At 45.7% G+C, this 14,117-nt stretch overlaps 1 protein-coding gene across 1 annotated transcript; it reads right to left on the minus strand.

Annotated features, from left to right (window-relative positions):
- Positions 1–485: 485 nt before the first annotated feature.
- Positions 486–13,828, minus strand: cass4 (Cas scaffold protein family member 4). Its single transcript, XM_083660980.1, has 7 exons — positions 13,721–13,828; positions 4,318–4,719; positions 3,520–3,603; positions 3,193–3,345; positions 1,746–3,083; positions 1,532–1,612; positions 486–1,300 (listed from the first exon to the last, which is right to left on the minus strand). Exons 1-7 carry the CDS (start codon positions 13,724–13,726, stop codon positions 884–886), a joined length of 2,481 nt encoding a protein of 826 aa, XP_083517106.1. The 5' UTR covers positions 13,727–13,828; the 3' UTR covers positions 486–883.
- Between the last annotated feature and the right edge of the window lie 289 nt (positions 13,829–14,117).

The following is a 14,117-nucleotide window of genomic DNA, read 5'->3' on the forward strand; positions in this document are numbered from 1 at the left end:
AGAATATTCAGACAATATAAAATAGGTCTAAACTATATAAAACAAATTATATTCTATGCTTAGGCTACACGTGTTTTAAAATTGGCTTGAACTAATGCCTTCCTAAATGTGCAATTTAGTAGTTTGTTTTAGATTCTGCTCGACAATGTAAGGTAGCCTATCCCTAGACTTAATAGAGTACCGCAGGGATGATGTATTTTTGTAGGCTTAACCAGAAATCGCCGCCATTTTGGTTCATCAGTGGAAAAGTCTATGGGGTTTTACAATGGGGATTTCACTTAAATGCATCTGTGGTTAACAAAGGTTTATCGGAACACAAATTTGGGTTCAGCAGGATAATCATCACAAACGTTAATCATTTTTATGCCTTTTGAAGCATTTTCTAAAAATTGTGTTTAAAAAACAACGCATTTACGTTCCAAAAGTCATACAAGTTATTAACATTTGTGAAGATTATCCTGCTGAACCCAAATTCGTGTTCCCATAAACTTTTGTTAACCACAGATCTTATTTTATGCATTTAAGTGAAATTATGCATTCTAAAACCCCATTCACTTTTCCCCTGACGAACCCGGAAGTATACTTCCGGACTCATCCCTGCAGTTCTCTATCATAAACAAAACTCCATACATATGTAAATTGTTCTGCTTGCCCCTCTCGCTTTGAAATGTTCTTGCAACATGATATACATTTTAACCAGCAAATGTATTCATTAAATAACACCAGATAATATACACCATAAGAAATTCCTTTGTGGCTAGTGAAGCTGAAATAGTCCAACCATAGTTTAATATGAAATGCCTAAGCAGAAAACAATGATTGATGACTACAGCAGTGTCTGTTGTCACTCAAACCAATAAACGAATATGCAGTTTCTGATCTCTCAGAGGTCGAGCGACAATCTAAAGTGCTGTGCTCTTTGGGCCAGTTCCTTTGCAAACTCTTGCACCTCGTGCAGAGCTTGCTTGTCCGGGAAGTGCAAGGCCGCCTTCTTGGTGGCCACGGCCAGCTGCTTCAGGAGGGCACACAGGTGGTTGCTTTTACACAGCAGGCTCTGGCTGGACCCTCCACTGTGGGCCTCCCTGCACAGGGTGTCCACCAGTCTCTGTCCCACCATGATCACCAGCTTACTGTGCGAGATGAACTGCTCTGGTGGCTGGCCATCCCGCAGGCTGCTCACAAACCCCCCGATGGCCTTCTGGAGAGCACCAAAGTAAAGGCGGCAGTGCTCCGACAGGGACGGCTTATGAGGTTCTGCTGTACCAACACTGGGCTCAGATGAATGAGGTCTCTCATTGCCCTATATACCAGAGAAAGAGGGTGAAGATGACTATGTGTTCCCCAAAAGCATTACTGTACGATTTCTGTCTGTTTCTAATTACAAAGAAAGGCTAGTGTCATGGATAGCCAAATTATAAGGGGAGGTTATAAAGATCTTATTTTATGAGGCAACAGTGTATTTTCTGTTCTGGGTATGTTCTTCAAGCAAGAAGAATAAATCAATTAGTGATGCTGGGAAGTACTCACTCACCTTTTTAGGGGCTGGTGTGATATTTTCTTTTGGTTCCCTCTTCTGCACTTCCCTCTGCTGCTTTTCAAAATCATTCTTAGTCTGAGGAAGATGAAAGGCACAAGCAAATTCAATCACATTACTAAGTGTGCTTCGTCTTTCCTCAGTTAGACTCGTTCATTTAGATTTGTTGTTGGTGACGAGTAAGACACAAAATATTTAAAAAAGCTTTCACCTGTAGCTGCACATAGTCATTGTCATCCTCTGCTAAGTCCCCTCCTTGCTCACTCCCGTCTGGACTTTTCTTCAATTCTGGCGGACCTGTGGTGCTAGGAAGCTCTGGCTCTTTCTGTGGAGGTCGGAACAGAAGCTTGCCGTTGGCATTGACAATGGACACCAGGCGCTTCACGTCCTCCGGCACAGTACGGGCCACCATAACAAAGCGCTCCAGTTGGTCGGGTGTCTGGACCTGTCCTGGGTCCTGGTACAGAGTGTTCAGAGGCCAGCCAGCCACGTTCAGAGCACTCACTGTTTGCTGTAGGATTACGCCAGAGTCTTCCAGAATGGACAGTTGCTTGTGGAGCCTGGTCTGCAGGTTGGCATCGGTCAAACGGCGAGCGTTGCCCTTAACGTCCAGGGCAAAGTTGAGGAAGCACATCACGGAACACGCAATGCCCTCTGCTGCCTCCTTGATCTCCTCCAGGTGTTTCTCCAGATGCTCTTTGCTCCTCCAGCGGCTGCTGACAAACTCCATGAGACGGGGCACCGCCCTGCACACGGCCTCCTGGAGCTCCAGTAGCCTGCGGCCGGCCTCGTCCTGGCTGAGCGTCACTTCTCGCAGAGGCTCCGGAGAAGACGAGCTCAGAGCCAGAGAGTCACAGGAGCTGGTGGAGGAGCTGGAGGCGGTGCTGATCCTCTGACTGTCTGCTGCGGAGAGATGTGGGGCTCTGCCTCTCTCGTCGTCCTCCTGCAGCAGCAGCGAGTCCCCGCTCCCTGGCCGCTCACGGAGAGAAGCAGGCGCCAGGACCTTCCTAATCCGTTGCAGACGCACTCTAGTGTGTCCATAAGCTTTGCCAGAGTCCCCCCTGCACTCCAGAGGGATATGTTCACTACGGGGATCAGTGAGGCCTCGGGAGGAGAGATGCTCCTGCGGTGGGACGGCATACACCAACTCCTCTGAAAGTCTTTGTGTGGGTGGTTTGTCATAAATAGGGGCCCTTGGCAGCACTTTGGGTGGACTAGGGATGTCTAGTAACAGTGCAGATGAACTGGGTTTTGGGATATCATAAAGCGAAGGAGTTGGACTGCAGCTCTGCATGGGCCAAGCACGTGTTGGAATTGGAAGAGTATCATAGAGCTGCCTATCGACAGCTTTGGAGGGCATGGTGTCATAGCAGCCTGTGGCTGGACCTGGCTTCTCAGGAGACACGGGCACATCGTAGATCCACTCTGGCTTGCGGGGATTGGGGAGGGTGGTGGATCCAGTGACCATATTCTGTTGGGCTTCTGTGGCCGAGGGAACAGGAATGTCATAACTAGGGTCCTGAGACAGAGTGGGTGGGACTGCATACACCTGTGCGGAGTAACAAAATGAACAAATATATCAAGCAAACCAGAGTGAGTACCTGGTAAGTGCCTCGGTTCACACAAATCCAATGACTGGCCAAATGTGTGAAACTTACATAAGAGTGACCTGGACCTGGACCTGGACCTGGACCTGGACCTGGACCTGGACCTGGACTGCTCCACCCCAAGTTGTCCCGAGGGTCAAACCTCCTCTCCAGCTCAGAAGGGATCAGTGAGGCTTGTCGGCTCAGCTTTGTTGGAGATGACGGCTGTCCTCAGAATATAAAAAAAAAGCAAAAGGAAAGGAAAAAAGAAAAACAATAATAAATACATCAGGATAGGTAACGAGATATCGTGGACGTTGACCACCGATACCACTAAATATCACTAAATAATTGCTTCTATTGATGCACGGGTTGCAGTCTATATTTGCAAAGACTCACAGTGTAAAGGGAGGTTCGCCTTGCTTGGTTCGGGACATCGTAAACCTCCCCGTTGGGACTGGATAGCCCATTGAAGACTGAAGGCTGCAAACAACAAATATAGGGGTTGATTGGGAACAATTGCACTGCTTTGATCATAGACATATCTAATCTACCTCACTGATCTTATGTATCAATGCCTTTATGGAGATAGTATTTTCTCTGAAGCCCCTTGAGAGTGCCAGAGAAAGTCATTATGCATTTTGCCAATTAACTCAGCTCTATAATGAAAGCCATGCTGCTCATTGAATATTAGATTGGCTACTGCAGAGGAGAGCAGGACTCAGCCTGGAGCAGGAAAGGAAATGGCGAACATGTGGGCAGACTTGTCCCCGCCCTCTGCCGCACAGGCACCCGTACAGACACCTCCATCTTTCTGGGGTCCCTGGCGGCATGAGCTGCTGTTTGCAGTTAAAAAGTGTCTGAAGTCTGTCTCTGCTTGTCTTTTACAGGCCCATAAAGACCCAGTGCTGCATGCCTGTCCCCATGGAGAGGCCCCTGGTCCCCATCTGTAAGCGCTTTTGCCAGCAGGGGTTCCAGAACGTTGCATTTCAGGGACAGTCTTACCTCTCTAATCATAAGAGTTAACACTTCCCAAGGAAGAGGACCCACTTTGACCCCGGGAGCAACAGACAGGCTTAACATCTGCATTTAGCCATGTGGTTCTGCTCATTTTCTGTAATAAACACAGAATCATACTTGTTGCAACCCTGCTACCTGCTAGCCCAATTCTGAATGTAAACCAAACACAAATTGTACCTTGTGTCCCTCCGGTCCTTCTGTGCTGTGCTTAAGTGCTGCTGACGGGATGGGACTTTTGGAAGCTGACAAAGGAGTGGATGGGACCTTATAGATCCTGTCCATGCGTTCATAAGCAGGGCTGGTGGAGGGTCTGGGTACACTGGGGATCTGGTAGATGTTTTGAGGACTGTCATCACTTTGACCGTCATGACTCGGGGAACCTGCGGCCGGTCCACACTGGGGTAAGAGCTGCAGTCGATTCGCAGGGGCCAATCCTTTCTGTCCGTACAGGAAGCACATCCACCAGCCACTGGTGCCGGCCCAATTCTGATCTAGAACCGTGACGATGTCCCCTTTTCGGAAGGCCAACTCATCGGCGCACTCTGCAGTGTTGTCGTACAGAGCTTTGGCGAGTTTGTTCTAAAATGAAGAACAGAGTAGAAGAAAATAGAAGGATATTAAAACATAGGCTGTTACTATGCAACACATTTTACATGACAAAAAGGACAATAATAGCCTACCCGACACCCAGGCAACCTCCAAGAGTTTTCACATGCAGATATTGATGATCTGTTCAGTTTTTTTTACATTTCTGCGCAGCTGTAGTCCTTGGACATTTCCTCTTGCGAAGCAATACCACAGCAGGCTTCACAACCGTGTTGGCATCAGTTTCACAATGGAAAAAACCCCAACATAAAGCCACACAAAGAACGGTAATGTGCACAGGTGTGTCAAGTCATTCTTCAGTCTCATTCTTAGATTAACAGTGAATACAAAAACTAAGTACAGGTGTTTTGTTAGAATGGTTGCTTTCTATGTCCTGTATTTTCACTTCCTGTCGGTGCTTCCTACAGAGGACTAAATAGAAACTAGATTCTTCAAAGCTTCCTCTTGCAGACTAGTGAGCATCCTTTCTCACTGTTCCAAAAATATGTTGCATTGTGCAAATAAAACCTTTGTTTCACTCAACATATTTTCAGTCCCACTTGTAGAAAAAACACTTTTAAACAGTTCAAACTGTATCAAATCTGTGGCCATGAATGACAAATGGAGAGTAGGCCTATACTGTTACACTGTCATTGCATGCATCTCTGCAGAACCTTTGCCATGTGTTGGGACATTCTTCACTGTCACCAGTTATGCCTGGCCACACGCTGTTGCACCCTCCTCTCGTTTGAGAAATCTTTCAGTCATGAGACTATGTGCATACGAACATACCAGACTACGTGACCACAAACAGTGATGTGTGAACTTTACCATCATTTCAAACGAGACCTAAACCTCACTGTGTGTGTGTAGGCCTAATGATGAGAACCTCTTTGGTGTGGCCGCTCCTGTGATGATAGGCTGTCATTATGACAAACAAGCTGTGAATAATCAAACCTGCCTACAACCCACAACCATTGGCTAGAACTGAATTTAAAGGGATGTGGTTTTGACTTGCTTGCTGTGTAGATGCACAGAGAAGTGCAGGTTAAGGTTAAGGTTAAAGGATACGTTCACCCAAAAATAAAAGTTCAGTCATTATCTATACTTGCCCCCATGTCGATGGAAGTTTTTTAGTCCACAAAACATTTGTGGAGTTTCACAGCAAAACACTGTTGCAGAATTCTCCTCCACAATTCAAGTGGATTTGGGACCAACTTTCAAAACTTCACCCGTCCTTCCATCGGTATGGGCGTGAGTAGATAATGATCGAATTCTCATTTTTGGGGCGAACTCATCCTTTAAGCTGGAGAAGTAGAAGAAAAACACGGTAAACACTCATCTTGTAAAATGGTGACGAATGAACTATATTACAAGATCCCCCCTCCGCCCCCCTCCCGAACAGCATGTTCTGCTCTCCAGTTGGGATCCAGATGGCCATGCGTGCATCCTGTTGATGTACATTTGTCATCATTTTGTTTCTGTCCGTGCTGATAAAGTGTCAGTAAAAAAAACAAAAAAAAATGGCTGCTTGTTACGCATCGAGCTGAAGGCCAGAAACTAGGAGAGATGGTACAGACACTGAACAGTCAGCACCCTTGACAAAACAAACACACCATCATACACACACCCTCAGCTGATATATAAGTGTGGGTGGGTGTGGGTGGGTGTGGGTGGGGGGGTGGGGTTGGTGGGGCTGGCACCGCCGTACATGGAGCTGCCCTCTTTCTGCGGGTGAATCCTCCATAACAAAGAGACCATTCACCATCAGAGCACCAACACGCTCGCCACCTGTCTGGGTGCAGGCCTGCCACACTGACCGCAGCAGGCCACAGCGTCCCGTCTCCCCCCCCCCCCACACACACACACACCCCCACACACACCCTCAGCAAACTCCCTTCATAATCCTCTGGGTCATGCTGCAGACATGCATGCGCAATACATAGGGTCAGATGACAGCTGGCAACCTTACCGTCCGTCAAGATTTATGCTGCTATACTTTCTCTGTAACCTCATCTGCAGACTTACTATCCTGAGATGACATTATCAAATGTTTGATTACTAAATGTTTGGGTCCAACCGCCGTACTTGCATTGCCCTCATAGCCAACTGAATCGGTCCATTCAGGTCCTCGTTAAGATTAGGCCTATATGATCAGAGCCACACTTCAGCATTGCTCCACATATTCGGGTGGGGACTGCTCCCTAGTCCGATACCTCACGAGTCCGACGACACCTCATGGTTTTGGGTTAGGGTCTGGGGGAGGTTAGGTTTAGGCGTGGGGGTGGGAGAGGTTAGGTTTTGGGTTAGGGTCTGGGGGAGGTTAGGTTTAGGCGTGGGGGTGGGAGAGGTTAGGTTTTGGGTTAGGGTCTGGGGGAGGTTAGGTTTAGGGTTAGTGAAAAACGGGGAATATAGAACCCGGGGAACATAGAAGCCGGGGAACATAGACATGATCCCCTGTCCAATGCCTCTTTTTTCGGACTCGTGAGGTGTCGGACTCGTGAGGTATCGGACTAGGGAGCATGCACCATTCGGGTTACGAGCTTTTGCACTGCTGTGTTGAGGTTCAGTGTCCAAATGTTATCACGGTCACAAACGCCCAGCCTATCCTGTGACCCGATGATGCACGGCCCAGCCTATCCTGTGACCCGATGATGCACGGCCCAGCCTATCCTGTGACCCGATGATGCACGGCAGTTCACTTCATGTGTACCGTTTTCTAGGCACAATTCGACACGTGAAACTGCAAATAATGTGCAGACTTTCTAGGATTTAGGTCACTTGTGAGAAGTGGAAGCCCATGCTGCGCAGCGGGGGAACCCAGCGCTGTGTTTACTCATGCCGGTGGCTCAAGTCTCTGTGTACAGTAACAAAGTCACATTCAGCTGTGGCTCTTTTGGATTCCTGCACACGCCTGCTTGTGCAGATCAGCCACTCTTTGACAGCTGGCTTCAGCACTTTAACTGCACAGCTGTCTCTCTCCCTCTCGCGTCTCTCGCCTCCATCCTGTTCATAACATGGTCTGATCAAACGCAACGCTGAAAAATGTCCTCTAAAACTCTGTGTGTTGTTCTTCTGTTGGAGTTATCAGTTGTGTCAGGCCACACATTGCTTTTTGGATGTTCTAAAATCAATGCAAAATAACACTTTGAGTGTCTTATTGCTTTCATAATTGTTATAATTCTGCCAACAAATCCAGTTGTTGAAGAGTTACTCAGCAGCTATTGTGACACATTACATTGCACATTACCATTAGAGGTATGAACGGTAATAGAGGTATGAATGGCGATTGATTCAATTTTTTGTATTTCTATCTAAATTAATCATTATGGTGAATGCTAATATATTATATAAAACGTTTTTGAAGTAACTGTTCAATGGGGTGTATTTATCTGGTATTTTACAACTTCCAATGTGATTCAGCTAATCAGAAAGAGCAAAAGATGCTGGACGGTTAATTGCATACGTTTTCCACATTAAAGTTTCTCATCTGAGGGAGTGAATTTACAGCCACACTCTTGATTCACTATACTAACTAACGAGGCTATACTAACTATGCTATAATATAGCATAGTTAGTATAGCCTAGTTAGTTAGTATAGTGCATATTATGCACTATACTAACTAACTAGGCTATACTAACTATGCTATATGCACTAAACTAACTAGGCTATGCCAAACTCCAAAGTGTCACTATACTAACTAACTAGGCTATGCCAAACTCCAAAGTGTCGCTGGAACAGGAACCGCTCAAGGAAGTGTGGGACTACAACTACTGTGGGAACTGTTTCCTCTCGGTTCACTTTGACCTTTCACTCCCTTGACAGCCTGGGCACGACCCCCGGGTCAGGTCAGCACCTCATCCGTTATGCATTCAGACACATGCCAGGAGCAGCACAACACCCATGGTGGTACACAAATCTGTCAGACTCAACTAAAAAAAATCCACTGACATCGAAAATCCCAATTTTCCCAGAGCAAGACCCAGTGGAAGGAGGAGGGTTCAAGATGACTCAAAGCGCATAGCTGAGCAGATCTCTCTCTCTTGAATTTGGACAGGATGTTTCCCACAGTAACTTAGATACAACACTGGGAGGAGGATAGGAAGAAAGACAGACAGAATTACAGATCAAGAAAGATTTGCTTTTTAGTATCTAGACCAGTAAGAGGAGATCATCGATCAACATTTTCCATGGAAATTCACTTTTGTCAACGCTCTCTCCAACCCAAACAAATACAAGAGGAGGCTGTGGAGACGAACTCAGGCTCCGTGGCAGTGACATTGACTCACTGCAACTGCCCTGGTATTTCCTGTTTGGGAACTGGTGAGAACTATGTCAAATTTCACACACAAACACAGACAACTGACAAAACTCCCAAGGACCCTTCGTCGACGACCAACATTAGCCTGGGTAAACCCATCCCCCACGTGACCTGCTCTCAGTCACTAGTGACTGAGAGCAGGTCTGAGAGCAGGTCACGTGGGGGATGGGTTTACCCAGGCTAGACCAACATTCCCCCCTCGACAACTATTCTAAAGCCTGTTAATAACATGACACAATACTAAATAGACTGCATCTGTTCCGAGATTGAATGTGTTTGGCAGAAAGCCGAGTATATGAGCAAACTGATCACATTTCCAGCAGATTCTTTTTCTGCTGTTCGGTGCCTCGGGTGACATTGTCAATCAAGTCTGTAAAATCTCAAGATTTACTGTGCTTGTCACTTATACTACTATTGTTCATCATGTTGCAATAACTGAATCACCAAACCTGCTGACTCAATACATGACTCAATACATAAGTGACGTGAGACTTTTCTAACGAAAAGGTGCTTGTTACAAGAACAACAAAATGGAAAATCCCCCCATAATATACATATAATATATATATTATATATATATATATTATATACAGCAAAGTAAGTCGCAATGAAACTGCATTTTGAGAGCATCTTGATTCCTTAAAGGAACACTCTGCCCATTTTCAACCAGCTTTGTATCATTAGAACATCAGTAGTATATCAGAAAACTGTAAACGGTTTTCAAGTCTGTCATTTAATTTGACAGTTATTGAGTGTTAAAGTGTTGACCAGTGACATAACTGGTCCACACTAACTCAAATTAATAACTCATTAACTCAAATCAACTCTCAATAACTGTCAAACTAGATGAATGATTAATAGTTTGACAGTTATTGAGAGTTGATTTGAGTTAATGAGTTATTAATTTGAGTTAGTGTGGACCAGTGATGTCACTGGTCCACACTTTAACACTCAATAACTGGCAAATTAAATGACAGACTTCAAAACCGTTTACAGTTTTCTGATATACTACTGATGTTCTAATGATACAAAACTGGTTGAAAATGGGCAGAGTGTTCCTTTAATATCATGTATTTCCTAGAAGAATATAGGAAGTTGGAGCGGGACATAATGGGGGGGGGGCATTCAAAAGTGTAAACCGTCAGTTGGAACAGAACAGCAGTTTTGTTTGATGCGATGGGCAGAGGAGCGCGATGGTCCAAAAATCTATGGTGGTTTTATTGGTTGGAATTTTATGTCACTTGGTACATGATGACATCACCGCTAAAATATATTTAAAAAAAAATAGGAAGATTTTAATATAACAATACAAACGTGTTTTGTTTTTTTGTTGGGGGGAGGGGGGGATAGATTAATCTAAAAGTGATTTCTTTTCTTTTAAGTGCAACTTTAGACTTCCATGGTATTTGCCAATTCATCAAGTGACACACTGCAAGATGTGCTGAATATTGAAGTGTTTCAAACACCTACAGAGAGCTGCTGTTGCTTGGAGGCGTAAGTAGCACCAAAATATAGAGGCTGAGCAGCAGCAGATAAGAGCAGGCCGGCTGCTTTGGAGGCTTTGCACCCTGTTGCAGGAAATTATATGCTCCATCTGGTTTTATTTATACACACACTTCCTGAGAATCATCTTCTGCTTTTTGTCACAGTCATGCTACGCGTATATGTGGTCATCTTCCTGCTCAGTTCTAACCACTAAAAACTCTCGTATCGGACAAGCCCGTCTTTTATTGTCACACGAACACCACAATACATGCATGCGGCCACAACACACTCATGCTGACGGTGGCCGCGGTGAAAAGTGTCCTCTGCATTTAACCCATCCAGGCATGTCCTTTCCTCCGGGGGGCAGGCCAGGAGCAGTGGTCGCTTTCTCGTACAGCGCCCGGGGACCAACTTCGGATGTTGTCGTCACTGGTCGGATGACGATGACGATCTGATCTTCTGCATGTTTTTAGTGGGGGGGGGAGGGGGGGGGGGGTTATATACGGAGGAACCCCCTGGGGGAGCACGGGGAGAACATGCAAACTCCACACAGAGAGAAAGGCCCTTACGACGAGATACCCCACCTGGGCAGTAGGCTACAATACTACAATAAAGGAGTCAAACAACACGTGTCGAACACAGATATCACTGAGAAGCCCGGCAGCATCTTCGGTACACTGCAGCCACCAGGTCAGATTTGGTGGGAAATCTGCTACATTGCTTTACAGCACTAAAGGAGACTAGCTGCTTTATGGCACAAAACAGGCAGACAGGGCTGCTTTACAGCACTAAAGGAGACTAGCTGCTTTATGGCACAAAACAGGCAGACAGGGCTGCTTTACAGCACTAAAGGAGACTAGCTGCTTTATGGCACAAAACAGGCAGACAGGCTGTTTCTCAAGTAGAAATGGAGCAAGAAGCAACATCCTCTTTGCAAGAGGAACAATGGGATTTGTGGCGAGTGTGGTCTTGATTTTGAGAAACACCAATACTAACAATATCATTCACTGTTGTGAGAAACAGGCTACCACCGCTCTCAATTCTCACAGCAAGTATCGCAATATATAAATTTTAAATTTCCTAATGATACATTTACGTGTTTAAAGGTTGTACTTTTAGTGTAGCCTAAATTACACATTTAAATTAATCCATTTAAAAAGGTGATATTTATAACAGCAATTTAAACCATGTTTCCCCACACAACCTCTCCCCCGCCCAAGTTTTCAAGACATGTGCAGAAAACCTTGCATGACTTGTCACTTCAGGAACACCACAGTTATGGGTACCAACAAGAATCTCAGTCAACCCGTGTAGATAAGAGCCTCACTGATGAATGAATTTTGGTTCTTTTTTTAGCAGACTGGAAAAGGGTTTGTGAAGGAACATATTGCCCGAAATGGATCTTGTATGATGTATATCCTCGAAGATTCTGGGCCACGTGAGGAGAGATGAGGCCTCTCACTTTTTGATTCATAATCCACAGCCATCCTCCACATGGACAGTGACAGGAGAACAGTTTGGGCCAAAATGGACCAAAACAAAGTACAAATCCTGTACAGGACCATGGCGCTCATCCTTCCTTGATTGACTCACCCGAAAATGTCTCCTTTATGACCACAACTCCACTAGCGGGGACGTCGTGGTAAAAACCAAAACACCCCAAAAACATGATTATTTCAACTTCCTTGAGTGGGATGCGTGGTGGATACTTCCACTTCTCCATGCAATGCAACCCTCATGTTGTGTGAGCACTGATGACTGTCCTGCTCTCAGATGACAAATACAACAGTGACAGCACTAAAGACATGCTATAATAGTCACTGACATGCTAAAAATAAACTTTCCAGTACAAAATCAGCTTATGGAACGGAAGTGAGATCGCTCGCAGTGGCGTTGTAGTCATCGAATAAACTGGCCACTGCTGACTGGTCTGAAGACGAGGTGAAAAGGGTGAGCTCACTCCCATAGTGGCCTGGTATGGGAAAATGTCAGGATGATGATACATGTGTGTCCCTTCACTGCTGTGTGCTATGGATACCAGCTTGGAACGGTTTACTGCGAGATTAAGGTTTTCTTTTAGTTACATTCAACTATATGTATGTAGTTACTATGTAGTTACTACTGTAACTACATACATAGGCCTAATGTGTAGGTGCACAGATAGTGGAGGATGGGGTTGTAAAAAGTAAAATGGATATTCCTATGCATTCAGGTCAATGAAATAGGGATGTCTCTGAATGAGGAAGCAAGTGGGTCAGCAGGAGTCCAGCTGAGGTTTCACAAGGAGGCATCAGGCTGGACCGAGCGCTTGAGCTTTCCACAGACGAGAACGGGAACAGTTCCAGACACAAAAGGCTCACTCAGCAGATCCCACACTCTCAGGCAAAGAACATAGAAAGACACAGGCAGCATACCAACAAATGTGCACAAGACATCAGAAACAAACACGCATGTGTTTGCGATCAAGCCGCGGACGGGGACAACTGTGTTTAAATGTTGGGAGGTGGTTAAGAAGTGGGAGGCACACAGGAGTACGAGCCATTCTGTGGCTTTATAATGGAGTGCACCTCAAATCAAAGTAAGATGGGGAGCGTAGAGAATAAAAGGAGACAAACATGTTGGTGGTTTAAGAGCCAGGGCCAGATCTGATACTGATGAATGTTCAAGCACAGCGCGGCCGCACAGCCTCACATGTGCAAACTAAGTGCAACATTTTCAAAATTAAACTTTATGCCTTTAAAGGCCAATTATCTGTTTGCTGAGCAGCTTGCCTTGATAATCTAACTTCTAAAGGATGTGTGCGTTAATGAGGCTCATAAAGGCCCATTCTCAGCTCGGCTCTCTTGAGGAGCAGCCCTCTCAGGTTACACCCCACACAGTGGAGCTGGAGACGGGTGCAGGTCAGGCAGGGTGGGTGGGGGGCTGTGTATAGAAATAGTTGGTAGCTGACACCGCAAGTTAAAAGTGAAATCCAAGCAGGTGGTCTACGGGCAAATTCTTTTGGATGAGCAACATTAGACCCCGGAATACATCCGGTAAAAATAATAATAATAATAATGATTATTATTATAATAATCACATTATTTGACTGACATTTCAAACATAAAAGTCTACTGATTTTTAAAGTAATATTCTCGACTAAAACCATTCACACAAGTGCTACATAATACAGCAGGTGCAGCGCTCACCTCCATTCTTTTTTTTGAATCAACAGGTCTTCAGCATCCATCCAACGAGAAATAAGTCTGTCCACAGGGTCAGCGCTCAGTGATGTCCACAGGGTCAGTGATGTCCACAGGGTCAGTGATGTCCACAGGGTCAGCGCTCCGTGATGTCCACAGGGTCAGCGCTCAGTGATGTCCACAGGGTCAGTGATGTCCACAGGGTCAGTGATGTCCACAGGGTCAGCGCTCCGTGATGTCCACAGGGTCAGCGCTCAGTGGTCCTTGTCCACCATGACTGGGAGAGTCTATGTGAAAACTGTGTGGTTCCAGCGCTCGGGGGTGTTCGTCCTCCTCCTCTCTCTCGCACACATATTGTCTGAGCTGTCACTGAGCGCCAGACGCTTTTACAAACTGGGCGGGG

Source organism: Poromitra crassiceps, assembly GCF_964638095.1.
Source record: "Poromitra crassiceps genome assembly, chromosome: 25".
Lineage (NCBI taxonomy): Eukaryota > Metazoa > Chordata > Actinopteri > Beryciformes > Melamphaidae > Poromitra > Poromitra crassiceps.